The 22,125-nt window shown below is 42.8% G+C and overlaps 1 protein-coding gene across 1 annotated transcript in view; it reads right to left on the minus strand.

Moving 5' to 3' along the window:
• LOC126419146 (uncharacterized) overlaps positions 1 to 22,125 on the minus strand; it is a 163,966-nt gene that overhangs the window by 107,072 nt on the left and 34,769 nt on the right. Inside the window, exon 3 of the mRNA XM_050086256.1 lies at positions 14,558 to 14,588. Within this exon, the coding sequence (XP_049942213.1) occupies positions 14,558 to 14,588 (31 nt within the window). The remainder of the gene's footprint in view (positions 1 to 14,557; positions 14,589 to 22,125) is intronic.

Below are 22,125 nucleotides of genomic sequence, written 5' to 3' on the forward strand. Positions count from 1 at the left end.
ACACACACACCCATGTTCGAGGATGGACTCGAACCTCCACCGGGACCAGCTGCACAGTACATGACTGCAGCGCCCTAGACCGCTCGGCTAACCCGCGCGGCAAGTCTTCTTTAGCATCATTAAATGGTTTGAACGACGGCGGACGTGGGAAAGCATCGGACACCCGAGGACTCGGAAGCTGTTGTGGTAATGCGTCCCTGGCATCGACTTTGTCGGTTATCAACTGCAGCGACTTTTATAAGATGTCTAACTGGAGCTCCTGCTGCTGCTTCTGCATGAGCTGCAGCTGTTGCTCCAGAAGACCAACTTCACCTCCATGCTAACAACTACCACCAACTACCACCATTTACCTCGTCGCTAAAATGTTGTAACCGCGACCGGGACGGTCGTGGAGTTGCCGAGAACGAAAGCACGGCGGGACCAAACGGGAGCGGCCCGCGAACAAACAAAATGAACGGGGAAGGACGGACACGAACAACGACGGACGACCGAGCAAGACATAACGCACAATAACACACAAATAGCAACGGGGTTACAATCGAAACCTCACGAATCCACAACGTCCACTCGTACACGGAAACAAAGTAACGTAAACACGCTGTCTGTAGGCGAGATGTGGATAGACTAACGCGAATACCAGACTTCCTGCTGAGCGAGAGGCAGGCGCTTAAATGCATGATAGAATACGTCACTATTGGCCGCACGTGCTCCACCGTGGCGCCCTCACATTATAGACGGGCCAGTAGCGCGCGCGCAGCCACAGTTTACGGCGCGACGGCCTCTAGTGGTAATCGAGGTCCATGCCATCTGGCGCAGATTCGAAACCCGCGGCGCTCGGTACCAGATCATTTGAGGAGATTTCTGACACATTTTTGAAGTACTCAACGGACCTAATTTTCGTGTCTCTCTTGGACTATTATGAGTAATTCTGCCACTTCGACTTCTTTTGTTTCGATATACGCTTGTCCGCGCATTGTCAGAGTGTTGTTGACGTTTTTCTTCCAATCTTCAGAGCAGGCTTTATATTTCGTCTTCCTGTCACCACAAAATCTTTGGTCTTCACTTTGAACATCCTTGTTTCCCTCATCTTCTGATAACTTATCTGAATTGTCTGGCAAAAAATCAGCACCATCGTGTAGCAATAAATGTGAAGAAGTACAGACGTCTCCTGTGGCCATTCTGACAGCTGTATTATTCTAAGCACTCCTGGATGCAGTCAGCGAAGTTTCCAGACTAGAAATACTTTTAAATCAACTTAAGAAGACCACAGTTGAGCTTCAAATTCAAGTCTTTGCGAGAACGACGATTACAATAGCTTTAATAACACTAGTAGTCACAATAGAAATTACATGTGCCATCAGATGTAAAAAAGTTAAGCAACCAAGAACATCATATAGGAAATTAATTCTGCTTCTGTGCACGTAACTTCACTGTTACTATTGTTGTCGCCTGCTGTTCGTTCTGGATTTACATGAGAACCTACAATCAAATTAGTTTTCAAAATATTTTTAGCACAAAGAAGCGCACAATAACACAAGTGGGGCGTAACAATAAGTCAATAAATTTTAGGCTTTTAGAGGATTGCTTTTAATGCGAAGTAAATAAAAAAACAATTTTCTTACCACTGTCAGTCACTCTCAAGAAGGATTCTTTGCTTTCATATGCTAAGTACAGCTGAGAAACAATTTCTTCCTCACCAAAGAGATTCACCTTGTAAAACGCTGTCCATTTACGTGAACTGAAGATGGAACCAAGGAACCACTTTCGAACAGTGGAAGGTACTTAGTAACCAATAACAATCTGCTGTGGTTGCGCGCGCTTTTGAATTTACGTGGTATTGTTTACTACGTCCAAAACAATACACTAACGCAGTATTTCATTCTTTTGCACTACTTTTTCGCTGTGTTATATATGTGGTATTGTTTTAGTTTACTTTATTTCTAGATAATTGAAGAAACCGTCGTTCTGGCAGTAAAAGTAGGTGCGCTGAGAGTCAAGGATACCATCTGACTGAAAAACGCAAAATCGATTATGTCAGTTATGCCATATCGTTTTCTCACTAACGATATGCGCAGATTGTTCGATTTTTTAACGATAAGGTTGTTGTTGGTGACTTAATTTCACCAACTACGGGTTGGCTGTCGATGGGCGATTACACTGTTGACGTTAGAACAGTTGTTGAATATAGGAAAGGCGTGGTATCATTTTTGTTCATCATTTTAGATTCACGTAACAGAATCAAGCAGTTGTGTCAGGCAATGGATGACCTTTTGTCAATGAGGACTGTAACGTCTATAGAAACAAAAACAATATATTATGTAGTAATTAGAGAATTAGATGTATCATATTGTGTCATTGTATAAAATTATGTATTTTTTTTTTATTTATTTCTGAAAACGTCTGCGTCGGCGAGTAATAAAACCGACACAGAAGATAAATGTTAAACAGAGATTAAAAAAAGGAACTAGTATATAATACGTGTTGAATATGAATGTCTTTGTCTTCTTCATCTGGGAGTCGAACGAGTAAGATATCCTGTGTCGTAGTAGCGAACGCTAGTGTAGCATTCTTTTGTCGAGACTAAGCAATGTACGCCATTACGTGTGAATTCACAAAGGTCTGTAATCACTGAGATATTTAAAGGTTTTAATAGAGTTATTTAAATGAAAACTTGTATTATTTATTGTTAAGCTTGCTTGCATATTATCCCATCCTGTTGAGACATTTTTCAGTTATATAAATATTATCTGTGGTGCTGAGCTGCGTGGAGAACGAAGAGCCGCTGCCGCGGCGTATTTAAACGACTTACAATATAGTCGAGCATACCGCAAGGAAGCGGTAAAATAATAGTAAAAATAATATTATTTCTTTTAGCTCCCAGACTGGCAGTGAAGATCAGCAGATTTTATGATGTGTTGCAGATTGACGCGGGCTGCTGATAGGATATAATTTACAGTGCAAATAATTTAATGTACCTTCAGAATCTGATAGTAATCTTGCTGTGCTCCGTTCTGATCTGGCAAACTTTATAGTGACAACGTATTTTTTAATGAGAGTCTCATGTTCTTGGGCTAGTCGTGGTATGAAATAGCATTTTAACGAGAAATAAAATCCACTGCGAACTTGTGTTTTTGAACGATCACACGAACTGTAACATCAGTGTTCATAACAAAGTAATTTCAACTTTTAATCACTATGAAGTAGGGAAGATATATTGATTCTTAGCATGAGTTGCAGTTATGAAAAATCGTTCCTTAAATTGTAGGCCAGATACAGAACAATAAGGCTTCCATATATACATTTTATTCCGCTAAAAGGTAATGACGATAAAGAAAAGCAAAGCACAGCATTGCTAAAAGTATTTCACGTAACTCTTTTCGTAAATGTGTTGTTACAAAGAGAATAAATAAACCAAAGAGCAACAATTTTACAATCCGCGAGAGAGTTGTACGTGAAAGGACCTATTAATGATTCAGCTATGCTATTGGTGCCTCGTTACCCGTGGACTGAGGTTTTCTTTTCTCATGTTAATATCCTTGTATTAACAAAATTTGTGGTTATGGGCTTCTTCTCTGACACGACATTGCGAATTTGTGCAATTGCTTGCAGCTGTCGCAGAGCGAAATGCGCTTACGTTGCAGTAGACTTAAGGACTCTTGGACCTTAATTAAAATAAGGATTAATAATTGTGTATTTGAGAGTTAGTGTCCTAGATCATTGATGTCGTTGTTTTGTCAGGCTTGAATCATGTGTAACCACAAAAGAAATAGAAAGATCATGACGTTCGTTTTCTATATGTTGTTTTGCTCATTATGAAATTTGAGGCAAGATTAAACTTTATTTGTGCTGACGACGTTTTCTTAATTAGATAATCAAGGTACTGGGTACCTTGATTATCGTAGAATCATATCGTAAATTATTTGTGTTTGTACTCTCGGTGGTGGAGAACTATGATATCATGGACTGAGAAGGAATGCCCATGAACACTGTACGAGTATCAGCAAAATTCAGTCTCTGAATATTTGAGGTAAGATATATTTTTCGAGGGTGAGAGGTCGTATGTTGTAGACTAGTCTTCATTTTGCTGTGCTTTTAACACCTGCTGACAAGGACATTAGAGCCTCATGTTAGACAGCACAACTCTCTAGAAAAAATGTTAGACCCTGGCCTCTCACTGCAAGGACAGAACCTGTGCATTTTTTCTGCATAGGGATTGAGTGGTCAAAAGGTGCAATATTTTTCCTTTCACTTTTGTTCACTTGGAACAGATACGCATGTCTACATTTGTGCCTGTAACAATTATGTTTCTTCGGAATAGTTGTACCAGAGAGCTATGGAGGACAAATGGACATCTCGTGTTACGCTTTTTTTTTTTTTTCATTGTACATCCCTTCTTCATCATGTGCCCTCACTGTGTCAGGGATAATATTTATGTGATTCTTCCGTTTTTGGGTTTGAAAGATGAATGCCACGGAGTGTGTTGTCTGCTCAGATGTTAGAATTAGTTTTCATAGATACTGCTTCTGCAGTCTGAAAGTTTTGCCAACTTGAGATTTCTTTCCTGACTATCAAAGTGGAAAGAGCGACAAAGGTGAGTGGGGATCTGCTGGTTTTGGAGGCCATTGTCGGTGATGGCTCTCTCCACAACAAGTTCCAGAAGGGGCGTGTGGTCTCTGGCGCCGCTATGTCCAGCACTTGGTTGCAGAATCTGGACTGTTAACTTTTGTATGTGCTTCGAGAATTAAATTTTCGGTTGAAAAAATGCGGAATTTGCCGTGGGGCATCGTGGAGTATTCCCAACTCAGCCCCTATAGTTTCATGAGGTTCCGATAGGTGACGGCGCTCTACTTAACCTTCAAAATGGCGTCTGTAACGGGTGTGCGTTCCTAACAGAGGGTTGTCACCAGAGCATCGCAGATATTCATAGGCGCTTGCAGAACGCCCACGGACACCGAGCAGTGAACGGAAGCACAGTGAGTCGTTGGGCGAGGAGTCTGTCACCATGGCAACAAGGTCGCGCAGACCTGTCCGATCTTTGGCGTGCCGGCCGGCCGCACACAGCTGCGGTGGCTGCAATATTGAAACGTGTTCATCACCACAAAAATGCAAACGAACTTCACCTTCTCCATGAAAACGCAACCCCTCACACAAGTCTCTGCATCCGAAGTGAGCTCAAAAAACTTCACTGCACTGTTCTTCCTCATCCACCCGCAATCCCGGATCTCGCATCTTTCGACTTCCATCTGTCTGGTCCAATGAAGGATGCACTCTGCGGGAAGCAGTACCCCAGTAGAGCGCTACCATGCGGCCATACAGGCCGTCCCAGTAAGGTGGTGTAAGGATGTCGCACTGAACGGAGACTGCATTGAAAAATCCTGAATGAAACCAGCTTGCCTTCAGAAAAAAAGTGTTGCATTCCTTATTGAACGCCGCTTTATATTGGTAAGACACCAACTGTATTAGGAGAAATTAATGTAGAATTTGTAATAATCGAAAAAAATTAGTATTCGTAATAGACCAGCTTGTTTTAGTATGAATTAACGAGATAATTACCCATTTCCCGCCAAGAGTGAATCTTAGAAAGAGTAAAGTTCACGATGTTCCAATAACCATGTTGTTTCGCACCCACTTCCAAGTATCCATTTCCGCCATGCTTAACCAGCATGACTGCCATCATCAGTGTGGCGTAAATAGAAGACGTTGTGCGCGTGGCATAAGAGGGGTGTGGACAATCCTTCACCAAGTGTCGCACAATGCGTAACCTTCACTGTTTCAAGATCATTTTAGCGTTATCCGTTGCGCGAGTTAGTTCCTGATCACCAAAAGAAAGTGGTATAAAAACTATTCAGAGATTATATTCATCCGAGGCACACTTTTATTTCTTCCTTGTGAAGGGTACACAACGGACAACGGTGGATGGACCTGCCGTGGCCATACATCTGGCCAATTCACACTTGTTCAAATCTCCTATATAAGGAGGGGGGTTTGAAGTGTCATAACTCTTTAAACTGTCAAAAAAATGAAAATTTGTCATTTATATGTGTTGTTACCAAAATTCCTATGGAACAGACCAGGATGTGTGAGGAAGAAACCCACTTGAACACAGAGTTAAGCGAATTTGTGAAAAAGACAGTACAATGGATGTTAGTACGCAAAAAACAGTACAATAGATCCTACAGCGGAGGAAGGTAGCACAAGAGTTTAAAAAGTAGAAAAGATTGATTAGTTCAGATTTTAGCAAAGCCGCTTAGCAATGGAAGAACCTAAAATTAAATAAACAGCTGAAAATCGGTCTCGCCAAGAGGATGGCGTTATGGATGACATGGAAAAACATTTAGGAGAAGCTGGATGTATACGTTTCCTCGATACGAGAATAAATACCCAACTGAACTCAACGAGAAAGTAAGAAAACAATTAAAACAACTGATGAAAAAATTTCTACTCAAAACGGACATATTGTCTTTTGGTGCCACAGACAAAGCAAAAGAATTCACAGCAATATTAGGATGGCAATGCAAAATCATCTGAGAGATGGATGTGTCCATTTCCTAGGTCTTGGATAAAGTTTAGAAAACCTAGACATACGTAACGACGATCGTGTTGACGATCTGAGGAAAGAAATGAAATTCATGCACCTCGAAGTAAGACAAGCAAAAAAAATCTTGAAATTGTTGAACACCTGCATGTCTCAATTTGACGAAGATATTGCGCCTAGCGTAGGTAAGCACATCATCAGAGATAACAATAGCAGTACGTGTGCTACCAGTGGACAAAGCCAAGTCAATGCAGCCCCTGTAGCACATGCTGGGAGGGTATACAATGTTTCCCTGTGTATATCATGGAGGAAAATATACTCAAATATCCACCATTTACCAAATTTTCACTGGGATGACGTGAAATACAACCAGCTGTATTAATTTGCAGGTATCTTAGACAGTAGCTACAATAACATCCAGATAGTTAAGTTCACAGCAGGATACGTGCACGGAGACTCAGGATTATGTGGTACTAACGCACTGGAAAAAAATATCCGGTTTACGATGACATCGAGAGAGTAATTTTGGCAGAGCACTCGTCAAAAGGGCCAACGACCTTTCCGCAGTGGTAACACCGGTTCCAGACATCTCACCGAAGTCAAGCGCTGTCGGGCTGGGATATTACTTGGATGGGTGACTATCCGATCTGCCGAGCGCTGTTGGCAAGCAGGGTACACTCAGCCCTTGTGAGGCAAACTGAGGACCTACTTGACTGAGAAATAGCGGCTCCGGTCTCGGAAACTGACATACGGCCGAGAGAGCAGTGTGCTGACCACATGCCCCTCCATATACGTATCCGGTGACGCCTGTGGTCTGAGGATGACACGGTGGCCGGTCGGTATCGTTAAGCCTTCATGGTCTGTTCGGGAGGAGTTCAGTTACTCGTCAAAAGGACATCACGGGAAATAGCATAAGAAAGCCTTAGCTTTACCATGTACAACAATTAGCAAGGCACTCTGTGAGGTTGCTTTGAGAAATATTTGAACAAGACATAGTACGTGAAACTTCCTGGCAGATTAAAACTGTGTGCCCGACCGAGACTCGAACTCGGGACCTTTGCCTTTCGCGGGCAAGTGCTCTACCGTCTGAGCTACCGAAGCACGACTCAAGCCCGGTACTCACAGCTTTACTTCTGCCAGTACCTCGTCTCCTACCTTCCAAACTTTACAGAAGCTCTCCTGTGAACCTAGCAGAACTAGCACTCCTGAAAGAAGGACGCTTATTGAGATGAGGAAATGGCATCCAATGATGTGTTAAAAATATTAAACGGGAAACTACCAATGATCATCAAACAAAAATGAATGACCATGCATAATCACGATGTAGACAAATAATTTATCCGCAATCAATACGATGGAATTATTGGAGGAGGATAGGCAAGGCAATGCAACGGACAATCAAAACGGACTGTGCTTAATCGAAAATTCAGGAGAATGAGACACCACCGATGCATGAAGACACGCCCAGTGAACGACAAAGAACAATAACAATGAAAAACAGAACTCTCATAAATCAAACAATGCGCGATGGAGAAGAACTGAATGGGCATTATAACATCGGTTATAATAGTAAGAATATTCATTACTGGAAAAACAAAACTAAAACACTATACCACATTGATACGACAAGGATATTTATATGAATGTGAATGCCTAACGACTATAAGATGGATATGATAGACGTCCATGAATTATGGATTATTAAAAAAAATAATAGGTGCACTATGGATTCCAGGTGGTTGGAATATGAGAAGAAATGAGATCTATAAAAATATACAGATCATATCAGAAGTAATGGCTAACTAAAGATTAATCTTTTTTTGGAGACCTCTACCAAATGAATGAGAACAGGTTAGCGAAGTAAATATTCTTGTATTTCTGGACGAAGAAGTCAACAAGTGCAAGGATTGCAGAAATAAGGAAATAACATCAAAGCACGGGAAATACCACATTGCTCTTTTTTAATACTGAATTACTAAATTTAGGTTTTCAATACAGAAGAAATAAGAACATGGACGAAAGAAAGGAAAAGACAACACAGGAAGAAAATGCCGGAGTACTTTAAAAATAGGAAAGAACAAAGTAGGTGCAATTGAAGCTATTACGGGATCCTAGTTGGTAGATACAAAATAAAAACCGAGCGAGGTGGCGCAGTGGTTAGACGCTGGACTCGCATTCGGGAGGACGACGGTTCAATCCCGCGTCCGGCCATCCTGATTTAGGTTTGCCGTGATTTCCCTAAATCGCCTCACGCAAATGCCGGGATGGTTCCTTTCAAAGGGCACGGCCGACTTCCTTCCCCATCCTTCCCTAATCCGATGAGACCGATGACCTCGATGTCTGGTCTCCTTCCCCAAAACAACCAACCAACCAACAAAATAAAAAATAAGAACAGGAATAACAATCAGAGCTAAGGTTCATATGAAGCTACTGATCACAATCCACAGGAAAACTGATTCATACCAAACAAGTTAGGTGTAGCATCTCGTAGGACACTGCTAAATCTTTAATAATATTCACTAGATAGCCCCTAGCAGTTTACTGTAGGTCACTATTTTTCTTTAGTATTGACTAGATAGCCCCTAGCAGGAAGCACCAGAGCTAGCTTCTACCATACGTTTTTATTGATTTTCATTGTTAAGTGTCCTTTCTGCCAGCTAGAGTGTAGCTGTTAACCTTGCGTGGCAGTAGGTTTCCTTGTTTCGTATAGTAAATCACATATTAGCTAGATGGATAGGGAATGTGTCTGTTGTGTGGAGATGCAGGAGGAGTCGGGCACAGTCCAAACACAGCTGGAAGCTTTGTTGGCCATAGTCAACAGGCTGCAGAGTGCCACCTTGAGGCGCGGTGGGGATGGGGTGCCTGGCGCAGCCTCTGCTGTACTAGATATGAAAGGGGGGGGGGGGGGGGGGAGGATGTCACAGCCGGCCACAGGTGTGACTGAGCCAGCCGGCCCACTCTCACCTCAGAGTGGGAGGCAGACTGTGTCGAGGTCTCGAGCCTCAAGGCAAAGGCTGCATGGGGGACGCAGGCTCCTGCCAAAGCCCATGCGCATTGCTAATAGATTCAGTGTGCTATCTGATGCTGAGGGGGGGCGGCGGGGGGGGGACGCTGAGCCGGATCAGAATGCACCTTCTGCCAGGATAGTGGCCGCTCCTTCAGCAAGGTCCAGACAGCCATGTGGGGATAGGGATTTGTTAGTTATTGGAGCTCCAATGTTAGGTGGGTCATGGAGCCCCTCAGGAACATAGCAGCTAGGGAAGAAGTCCATCGTTCACTTGGCGTGCTTGCCGGGGGGGGGGGGGGGAGGGTTTGTCTGGGATGTGGAAGAGGATCTTCCGGCGGCTACCGAGCGTGTGGGGTGCAGCCAGTTGCAGACTGTTGCACATGTCGGCGCCAACGATGCCAGTCGTCAGGGTTCCGAGGAAATCCTTGGGTCCTTTCGATGGCTGGCTAAATTGGCGAAGGCGTCTTCCATCTCTCGTGGAGCGGAAGCCAGGCTGACGATTTGCAGCGTCATACCCTGGGTGGACCAGGGTCCTATGGTTTGGAGTCGAGTAGAGAATCTAAACCAGAGGCTACATCGACTCTGTGACTTAAATGGTTGTAGATTCCTCGACCTACGCTATCGGGTGGAAGGTTGTAGGACGCTTCTCGATAGATCAGGGGTGCATTACACACAGGAAGCAGCTACATGTGTAGCACTGTACTTGTGGCGTGCATATGGGGGTTTTTTAGATTAGATTCCTCCCCACAGGAAACAAACCGTTGGCCTGAAAAATTACCAGTTCATGACACTGATGTGGATGTGCCAACTGTACAAATTGTTAGTTCGCCTAAACAGGTCATTCCAAAGGATTCAAGTATGCTAAATCTCATGTTAGTAAATTGTCGAAGTGTCTGTAGCAAGATCCCCGCGTTTCTCACCGAAATAAACAGTAGTAATGCCAATATTGTATTAGGTACCAAAAGCTGGTTGAAACCAGACATAAATAGCAGTGAAATTTTTAACTCGGATCGAACAGGACTGATGCTATGGGAGGTGGTGTGTTCATTGCAGTTAAAAGCTGTTTGAACCCAATTGAGATTGATACTGGGTCAGACTGTGAAATAGTCTGGATAAAGCTGGCAATCAGACAAGGCGTGACCATTGTATTAGGATGTTTTTATAGACAACCAGCATCCGCAACAAACGTCGCAGAACGTTTCAGAGAATGTCTTGAGTACATCGGAAATAAATATTCCAAATTATCCATTATTTATACGTGGAGACTTTAATCTGGCGTCCTCTGACTGGGAAAATTTCACGTTTATCACAGAGGGCAGAAGCAAAGACTCGTGTGAAGTTATTCTAGGAGCGATCTCAACAGACAACCTTGAGCAATTGATTAGAAAACCAACTGTAGTCATACACTACTTGGATTTCTTACACCAGAAAAAGAATGTATCAAACTGCTTATGGAAGAACAACACAGGGACCCACTCCTGCAGTTGATAGTCTGGGGTATATTCACGTGGGCATCTATGAGTCTAGTGGAGCTCCTGCTAGGTACCATGATGGCCATGAACTATTGTAAAATGGCTGAAGACCACTTGCACCCCTTCATGACGATCTTGTTTCAAGACACCACTGTCATTTTTCAAGAAGATAATGCACGATGTCCAAGGACAGGAGTGTGATAGAGTGGTTCGAGGAACACAGTGGCCCCCAACTGGCCAGATCTGAACCCACTCGAACACACCTGGACTGTGACTGAACATAGCGTCAGAGCACATTGTCCCTCTCCACAGCATTTATAGGAATTAGGTGACTTGTGTGAATAGATGTGGTGCCAACTCTCTCCATGCTACAATGTGTCGCTAGTGTTATCTGCACCAAAGGCGGACATACCGGTTATTAGGAAGGTGGTCATAATGTTCTGACTGATCAGTGTAACTGACCTTTATTATTTGTAAAATTAGGTATTCCTTGAAAAAAAATGCGTTGGTGTTTTACCTTCAGTTTAATGTTTCTCTTGGTGAATGCAATAAGTCAACAAAACAATACGAAGTGTACAATTCAAGTGGGTATTGATATCTCTAGTTAGATACAAATAACTTTGTGCATATACATAGTCATAAAAAAATTTATCCTTTCATATCTAATTATTCATACTACACAAATTGGAAATTGTTTCCAAGATGTACCAGTTATTATTATCAGCAAGTTGTAAACTCTTCGATTTTATGTTATACCTCTGTCCATAAGCGGTGTGGACACACTTGGCAGGACTGTGATGTGAAATTTACAGTCTTAGCGGAAGGGCTATTTATATACAGCCAATGTGTTTTGTAATACTGCTAAACGCAGAGTATCTTTTGATCTTTTGGTAATAGCACAGAGAGCGCATATATTGGTGAATATACACTACTGGCCATTAAAATTGCTACACCACGAGCATGACGTGCTACAGACGCGAAATTTAACCGACAGGAAGAAGATGCTGTGATATGCAAATGATTGGCTTTTCAGAGCATTCACACAAGGCTGGAGCCGGTGGTGAGACCTACAATGTGCTGACATGAGGAAAGTTTCCAACCGATTACTCATACACAAACAGCAGTTGACCGGCGTTGCCTGGTGAAACGTTGTTGTGATGCCGCGTGTAAGGCGGAGAAAAGCGTACCAGCACGTTTCCGACTTTGATAAAGGTCGGATTGTAGCCTATCACGATTGCGGTTTATCGTTTCGTGACATTGTGCTGCTCGCGTTGGTTGAGATCCAATGACTGTTAGCAGAATATGGAATCGGTGGGTTCAGGAGGGTAATGCGGAACGCCGATCTCGATCCCAACGGCCTCGTATCACTAGCAGTCGAGATGACGGGCATCTTATCCGCATAGCTGTAACGGATCGTGCAGCCACATCTCGATCCCTGTGTCAACAGATGGGGACGTTTGCAAAACAAGAACCATCTGCACGAACAGTTCGACGACGTCTGCAGCAGCATGGACTTTCAGCTCGGAAACCATGGCTGCGGTTACCCTTGATGCCGCATCAAGGGTGTACTCACCGAGAAATCTGGGTGCACGAATGGCAAAACGTCATTTTTTCGGATGAATCCAGGTTCTGTTTACAGCATCATGATGGTCGCATCCGTGTTTGGCGACATCGCGGTGAACGCACATTGGAAGCGTGTATTCGTCATCGCCATACTGCGTATCTCGCGGCGTGATGGTATGGGGTGCCATTGGTTACACGGCTCGGTCACCTCTTGTTCGCATTGACGGCACTTCGAACTGTGGACGTTACATTTCAGATGTGTTACGACCCATGGCTCTAACCTTCATTCGATCCCTGCAAAACCCTACATTTCAGCAGGATAATGCACGACCGCATGCTGCAGGTTCAGTACGGGCCTTTCTGGATACAGAAAATGTTCGACTGCTGCCCTGGCCAGCACATTCTCCAGATCTCTCACCAATTGAAAACGTCTGGTCAATGGTGGCCGAGCAACTGGCTCGTCACAATACGCCAGTCATTACTCCCGATGAACTGTGGTATCGTTTTGAAGCTGCATGGGCAGCGGTACCTGTACACGACATCCAAGCTCTGTTTGACTCAATGCCCAGGCGTATCAAGGCCGTTATTACGGCCAGAGGTGGTTGTTCTGGGTACTGATTTCTCAGGATCTATGCACCCAAATTGCGTGAAAATGTAATCACATGTCAGTTCTAGTATAATATATTTGTCCAGTGAATACCCGTTAATCATCTGCATTTCTTCTTCGTGTAGCAATTTTAACGGCCAGTAGTGTAATTGTCTCATAGTTCAGAAACTTTTATATCTTGAGTAACCATTGTAATGATTCTGAATACGACTAACCTTTGATCAGTGAGTGTTTCATTGTACTAGAAATATGATCCGAGCCCAACATGATATCTCACGGAAGGGAACGGAAGGGAACAAGAAAAGTAATATTTTACGACTCTAGATGTGGATGAGGGATTCGATGCAACTTACATAAAGTAAATGATCATCTTCCTGTTATAAGACAGATCGCTAAACATTAAGCAATGAAGGCCGCTATTACATTGGACAGGCGTTCTGCGACACTTCACAAAGATTCCTAGACTGTGGTGGATTGGAGTTCGAAGTTTCAAAGTAACTAATACAAGTTCGCATGACCACGATTCTTATGAGTGATTGTCCGTCACTAAAGACATACTTTTCTAATAGTTATCAACGAGACGAGTTCTAATTAGATACACATTTTCCATACACATCCTTGATCATTTCCCCTGAGCAATAAATTAAACCTTTGGAAGTTTCTCCCTGCCATGACTTTTCCTAAGAGAAGAACAAAAACTGGAGGTAAGAGACATGGCGACAGTAGTCATGTGCAGATTTCAGTCCATGTATGTGGAATGCAGCATGTAAACATCTTAATTTTCGCGTATTACACGTAAATATGGGGGAGGGGGGTGGCTGATTGCTTTCCGTTTTAACCTAACGCATCTCTGGTGACAAGGACACCTCACTCTTGGAATGAAACTGGGGATTATAGTCTGCAGTACGATGTTTTATCCTGCCCCTATCAGCAGAAATGGTAATTGCTAATAATGGTTCTATAAACAGAAAGTGTTACTTATTTTTGTATTAACTTACTGATGTCACCACTGTAGCACAGGCTGTAAATGTGCAACTATAAAATCACAATGTGTACTACGATTAAGAGTTATACATAGGAAAATGAAATAATATTTGTCTTCATACGAACAAAAAGTTAACATAATCTTCTGTTGGAGGTTAATTAATTACAATTATCGCCATGTCATTAATACTAGGTAAGTTTATTGACATGATATTTCATGACTAAATCTATTTGTCTGACATGGCGTTGACAACTGATTTGAGTAACAATGAAAGATGTTACTCACGTACATTGCAGGGCACCGAAAATACCGGCAATGCGTCTGGTTCATTATGGTCATATTTTTGAATCTCTCTTACATATTCCGATTGATCTCAAAATTTACTCACCTTTTTGACAAGAAATTTGAGAAGTCCCATTCTGAAAAATTAAAAAAGATAATCATGTATTACATACTTCCTTCCACGGTACATTTCTTTACATAGCTAGGATAAGCAGTAATAGGATATTGGTAATTTTGTATAATATGCGTGAAGCAAAAGTCATTACAATTTTGTGTAGCAAACGCTGTCGGTGTCCTTGCAGTTATTATGCTTCTGGAAAAACATGTGTAACAATAAATTCCACCCTGTGTCCGCTGTTTGGTACCCATGTTGTAGTCCAGTGTTTCCCGCAATCTAAGTGCCGTGACGAAATACCACATGGTAACAGATGTTCCAGCAGTGCAATCTAATGCAAATGGTCAGCGGAGTAAGCGACACCATTTGTGGCTCTAGCAAGCCATAAACATCAAGACTGTATCGCTACTAATTTCGCTGTACTCGCTACAGCATGTTGATCTACATGCAGTTCGAAGGTCACCTGTTGACTTTGTTTGCCTAGTGCTAAGTGATACTCAGAATTCAAATGTCATAAAGAACTGATGTGTTCCGGATGTGGATTCCATCCCAGTATCTATTGCCAACGCCATCTAAGCAAGCATTTCGTGCCTAACCCGGACTAGAACACGGCACCGATTGTCGTTGCTGTATCGCTGACTATCATAAGGGACATGAAATTTCTAACTTTTGGCCAGGATCAGTTTCTCGTGTCCTAACACAGGATAGAGATAAGACAGAGAGTTTGAGGTCAGTCTGTAACTTCCGAGCGGTGAGGAGCAATTGCAGAAAGACAAATTCCGAGTTAAGGCAGGCTGATGACTGGGACCAGCACCAAATACTGTCACAGAGCATCTACAAGAGATGCAGATTCTGCGACTCGACGGGATGCTTGCAGCAGGAGACTCGTCGAATTCATGGGTCTGATTAACACTGTTTATTAGCGATCACACCAAGTACTACACTGAAGGCTAATTTCTAAACATTAGAAAAACAGACAGATGTTGGCCACGAGCGACACGGCTCTCCAGCGATCTGACTGAGAACTCCCCTCTGAATACCAAAACGTGGGTTTTTATAGAATCGTGACGCCGCACTATTACTCTCCTCCTATAGTCGCTGGCACTTCATAAACTTCGGCCGATCTGGCGAGACGCTATGCACCACCAAGGCGCCTCTGACCAACCACATATAGATTCCTCTCCTTCCCCTACTCGGTAAGTATCGGTACTTCAGGACTTCAACAAACTCCAAGTTTGATAGTAACAGCTTTCAGCTGAAAGCTAAACCCACTGACACTGCTGTTATGGCCCGCAATAACAACGTTTTACGTCGCTTGGCCCCGCCGTCAGTCGTTTTGTGAGTGGGAAATGTTGTAGCAGCACCCCCAACCTGTGTTAAGTCGCTGACGTTGCAGTTCTCAGCAGAAAGTATCAAGCTTGCTGTCTCTGCTAAAACGTGCCTTTTCGTGGCCACCGTCTACTGTGAGTCTTACAAGAGCGTCTAGGCGATGGATGGAATTACCACATAATTCTCTGAAGTGAAACTTTTCCTCTAAACAGCACTCCAGACCGGCTGTAGTTTTTAGCCGGCCAGAGTGTCCGAGCGGTTCTCGACGCTTCAGTCTGGAATCTCGCGACCGCTACGGTCGCAAGTTCGAATCCTGCCTCGGGCATGGATGTGTGTGATGTTCTTAGTTTAGTTAGGTTTAAGTTGTTCTAAGTTCTAGGAGACTGATGACCTCAGAAGTTAAGTCCCACAGTGCTCAGAGCCATTTCTGGCTGCATTTTGCAGGGCTCTAGTGTACCTATTTAGCTCCAGTATCCTAAACGCTACCACTTTTTCCTGCTCTCTGCATTTGTGTCTCTGACTTCCCATCTTGCAGTGCCCCTGATGGCCCCTAACAGCCTTAAGTGTAACAACGTACAGGTCATTACAATGCCAATATATGACAAGTTACCAGGACTCAATTTCCAGATATCATAGACGTCGAAATTTTTTGAAGAGGACCGGGATTTTTCTTCATCACCTATTGTCATTGTTAGATAATCACGGAAGATGCTGAATATGGTTTCATCAACAAGTGTTAACATGGACTTGAAATTATGTGATGTGTGTTTTCTATTGGATGGAGATTCGAACCTAGGACCTAACCGGATGGTTAAATAAGCTTCGCCAACTGCCAGACATTGTGACAAAATAAAACACCTACAGCCGTTCTTATGACTTTATTTTATTTTGTTGCAACCAGTTTCAGCGCTTCAGTGCGTCATCTTCAGGCTGTTGTTGATGCGGTACAGGTTGATATGGTTCCTACCCAAATAATCTTACGTGCCAGCACTCCAACCATCAACTGTCAAGTACAGTTGGTTGGAGTGCTGACACGTAAGATTATCTGCGTATCCAGTAATGCTGGTAACTGATGTGACGTATATGTAGGGACCATATCAACCCGTACCGCATCAACAACAGCCTGAAGATGACGCACTGAAGCGCTGAAACTGGTTCCAACAAAATAAAATAAAATCATAAGAACGGCCTTAGGTGTTTTATTTTGTCACAATAGTAAACGGCCGTCGTCCCAGAGACCTCCTGCCAAAGGACGGACATACAAAAACTGTCAGATATGGCGTTATTTTATTTGTAATGGGATATTTGAACTGTAAATGGCGACACGAAAAATTTTTGATTCATCGGGATTCAAACACAAAACTTTGGTTTTCTAGTCATGAATAGAAGTTGAATACCAGTTTATTTCAACACCAGTGAGGGGTGCACATGTTTCAACAGGAAATAACGTGATGAAAAGTACAATGCTGAACAACAGAATCACCGACAGCCACTCTCGTCTCCACACTGACGGCCGACACCACAAAAACGACGCTTCACCAGACATAAGGAAATCGACACGGACATCGATTTGAAGCAGAAGGAAATCGACCGAGCGCACAGCGCAGCACGGAGCAAGTCAGACCATAATGGCACAGAACCTCCAAGAAAGCACCAGGAATCACACCCGTGAAAACGTATCGTCCTATGAAACGAGTGACTACTTGAGTGAAGAGCAATTAGCGACTGACTCAACAACGAAACCCTAGCAAGTAGAAGCCACGATCACCACCTCTCAAAGCTTGCGACGTCACACAAACGTGCTGCCAGCAGCTACTCTTCACTTTGCCAAAATTAGCATATAAATGTCCTTAACATGGAAATACGATCAGGCTCCCAGTTCGGATCGGTGGTATTATAGATCGATACCATCCTCACCGGCGTCTCACAGTTGGCAGCAGTAACGCACATTTGCCACAGACGCCGATGTTGTCGCGTGGGGTCCCGGCAGGTCTGATGATGCAAGCTGAACGCAGCTACGCCTCCAGTGGCTCTGTACTACGAGCGGCCTCTGCCGCCGCGATATAGGAAGGCCGGCGGCAGCTACGCGGCCCAGTCTCACTCGCAGTCTTAGATAGCCTTACGTTTTAGTGAGCTTTTGACAGCCTGCTCGTGCATTAGTAGTGGGAGACTGACACTGCACGGTGCTCGTTAGTTTGCTTCTTGAAAGGGGAGGACTTTATTGCCGTTTCTTCTTTTGTAAAGTTTCTTCGTAACGCTTCGAGAAAGCTATAAGTAAAACTTCCTTTTACTGTGTTTATGTCTTCGCTAATCGTTTCTGCTCCTGCCCAGCTTCCTACGACGACAGCTGTTACACCACTATGCATTGCATCTCTCCTACACAACACAAGGCATGTCAGCCACGAAACATTACATCACATCATTTCAAATCTGAACAAAAAATGGTTCAAACGGCTCTGAGCACTATGGGACTTAACATCTGAGGTCATCAGTCCCCTAGAACTTACAACTACTTAAACCTAACGATACCACACACATCCATACTCGAGGCAGGATTCGAACCTGCGACCGTAGCCGTCGCGCGGTTCCAGGCTGTAGCGCCTAGAACCGCTCGGCCACTCCGGCCGGCAAAGCTGAACATGTTAACAGTTTTTTAACAGGTAATAAAATCGTACTCAACATCTTTCGTGGGTGCAATTTCATATTGGGCTAGGTAACTTATACTGGCAAACAATTTGATATTTAACGCGCCTTCACCGCTAATCAGTAACTACGATCAGTTCTGTGTTAGAGTTACAATCTAAATCTACTGAGACTGCTATTTTTGCATTCCTAAATGAAGCCTTAAATGCTATAGACAGCAAAGAGCATATCTCAGCCATATGTCTAGATCTCTTTAAAGCATTAAATGTCATCAATCACAACATCTTGCTTAACACGTTCACTGCCACTGTAATTGGCCTTGCTTTGCCACGTAACCAATATTTTTCTTAATAGAATCTGAAAATATATTGCTAAAAGTAATATAACATGTATTTATTTTATAAGTACACAATCAAATTTACTCTCGTGAATCAAAGTTGTTTTGGGGCGCACTAAGGCGTCAGTGGCATATCAGGCCATATTCTGTAGCGGGTGGCCGTGGACGCGCCAATGCGTCTAGTGTATTGTTCCTGGTTAGTGTGACAGTTTAGGTTACTACAATTTCATTTTATATTCATAAATGAAACGAAACATCCTACTGACAAACGACATATTTATTGGACAAAAAATATAGTAGAAACATTCAAATACAAACACAAGATCTCGAAGAAACTTCTGAAATAAAATGTATGTCAAATCTAAGAAAAATACAATCTAGAGCTTTATCCATTACACTCTCAAACAAATAAAATAAATACAAAGTTTACGAATAGTACCGACACATAACTGTCGAAAAATAAATGAGCAACGAAAGTGCTATCTGCCTTTAGAGGTGGTGAATAACACAACAATTCAAACAATATCCTGCTTTATTTGGGCAATCTAGGCACTCGTAAATCGTGTCTGTTCGTTGTCCACGGCTGGCGCATGATCTGCACTTTTTTCGCGGTGTTTTTGATTTTCCATTTGATTCTCGTTTTACCACAACATGTTGGGGATTTCGGACTGGCCGTTCTACCTGCTTTCGTGGCAATAGTGCTCTTATAATACTGAGTCTAAATTCTTGGAGGGGCATTTTTGTGCCACAATATTTATTGTGTAGGGCATGTGCGTTTGTCAGTATCATTTCCACAACGTGGATAAAAAGTTTCTTGTACCAGCGTATGGTTTTGCGTTCCGAGAGGTAATATGATAACATCTGATCGTGCCGATCAACTCCCGCCATAAATTTATTGTAGTTTACAATGGCCAAGGGCTTAGATTTCTTCTCCTTTCTTTTGGTTTCAACCTCAACCATTTCATTTGTAAATGCATTAGAAATGTAGCAAACCTCCCTCTTATCACGCCACTTACCTATCATAACTCCTTCCGCAAATCTGGCAACGGCTTCACCTTTTCGTAGTTTTGCTTCCTGTATTTCCTTGGGTGTATCCTTCCTATTCGCCCTCAGAGTTCCCGTGCAGTGGGTCTTCTTATCCAGGAGCAGCTTTGCCAATGCGAAGCTGTTATAGTAATTGTCCATGTACACATGGTGACCAGCATTCAACTTTTCATCTAGTAAATGAAGAACAATTTTTTGCGCATGGCCTCTTCCTCCTAAATCGTCCAGCATGCCAGTGTATACCGCGAATTTTAGGACCATTCCAGTGGGAGTTGTCAAAATATATAGCTTTATGCCATATTTGTGCTTTTTGTTTTTGATGTATTGGCGGAAAAGTAATCGTCCACGCCAAAGGATCATTGATTCGTCCAGAGACAGTTCCCGTCCAGGGTAGTAAACTTGGCACATCCTTTCATTGAAAAAATTGATAACGGGACGTATTTTATACAACCTGTCGGATGGTGTTGGTTTGCCCTGTTTTGGATTTTCAGAAAAGTGTAATGCACGTAGTATTAGCAGAAAACGATTTCGTGAAATACTATCGGCAATTCCTTTCACGTTGAATAAAGCGTCCTTTTTCCAATAGTCCTGCAAATTCCTCATCTTTACATTTCCCATGTGCAGGAAAACTCCCAAGAACACTAACAATTCGCCAACAGTCACATCTTTCCAACAGTTTATTCGTGATTGTCCTTTGGTTCCCGCAGAAAGGAATAATTCAATCGCGTTTCGATTTGTTTCTTCTACAACTGTCAATAGAAATTCGTCCGTCAGCAAAAGACGAAAATAATCTAAGGGAGTGTTTTCCGTCGGTTGAATAAGCAGTCCCTCATTTTTTATAAATGGGCAATTTATCATTCCAACTGGCTCTCTTTCCCACGCAACAGTTGTATCAGCTGCGTTATCTCTTGTTACCACTCCTTCTGCCATTTCCCTGTCGCTAGGATTCACAGCCATTTCTACAGTCTCATCTAAAACAAACTCGGCTCCGTCAGACTCTTCACTGGATTCCACGCCGTCCTCCTCACTGGCCAGTTCCGTTTCCGAATCGCTTTCTTCTAATATTCGTAATAATTCCGCATCCGTTAGTTTTTGTACGTTTCTTGTGTCCTGTGTTTTACGTTTCTTAGGTTCTGAAGGGCCCGCCGTGTCACGATTGTCTTCCATTTTCAGTCCCACAACAGAGAAAAACTGTAGGGAAAACACACGAACCGCACCCGCAAAAATTGAAAACAATACGTTCTTAGAGTGCCTGCGCAATGAACCACACCGAATGGCTGTGCCCGACTAAACTGTGGCGCTGAGAAACAGCTGAGTGTCTCGCCGCGCAGGCGCGTCGACGGCATATGCACTAGTATCGGCCGGACGCGCTGGTGCGCCGATGGCAGTGAACGTGTTAAGAAACTTGATTCTGTAAGTATTAGGGGCCCACCCTATGAATGGATCAAATCATATCTCCAAAATAGAGAGCAAGTGGTTTAGCTTGCTATCCACGAAGGGAACAAGATATACTGCTCAGAAAAGCAGAGCATTAAGTACAGTGTGCCACAAGGCTCCATTCTAGCGCCAGTTCTGTTCCTACCCTTTTAAAATGACTTGGTACCTATCAGTGCACGCAATAATTACATAAATTTCGCAGATGACACAAATGTGATACTAAATGGAAGGATCAGAGAAGAATTACTGCCTGAGATTAAGAATTGTACCACCGACATTACAGACTGGTTTTCTGGAAACAATTTAGTAATAAACATAGAAAAAAAGTTACAATGCACTTACACACAGTGCAAAATAAATGCCCAGTAACACCAGACATAGAGTTGAAAATGTAAGCTCTACAAAATTTCTTGGAATATGGATCCAAGAAGATCTAAGATAGATCCAACATGCAAAATACATTAGAAATAAATTGAATACCATTTGTTATACTATCAAAATTCTTTCTGGTTTTACATTGAAAGAGACACTAAAAACTGTATACTTCGCCCAGGCAGAATCTTTACTGCGATATGACATAATCTTTTGGGGAAATGCATTTGCCAGCAAAAGATGTTTTATATGTGAAAAGGGAATTGTAAAAGCCATAGAAAATGCTGCCGCAAGAATCTCATGAAAGTCGTTATTTAAGAAACTTCACATCCTTCCAATACCATTTCTATATACCTTACAAGTAATAATATTTGTCTGAAAAATTCTAGTAAAAATG

This window comes from Schistocerca serialis, chromosome 9 (genome assembly GCF_023864345.2).
Source record: "Schistocerca serialis cubense isolate TAMUIC-IGC-003099 chromosome 9, iqSchSeri2.2, whole genome shotgun sequence".
Taxonomy (NCBI): domain Eukaryota; kingdom Metazoa; phylum Arthropoda; class Insecta; order Orthoptera; family Acrididae; genus Schistocerca; species Schistocerca serialis.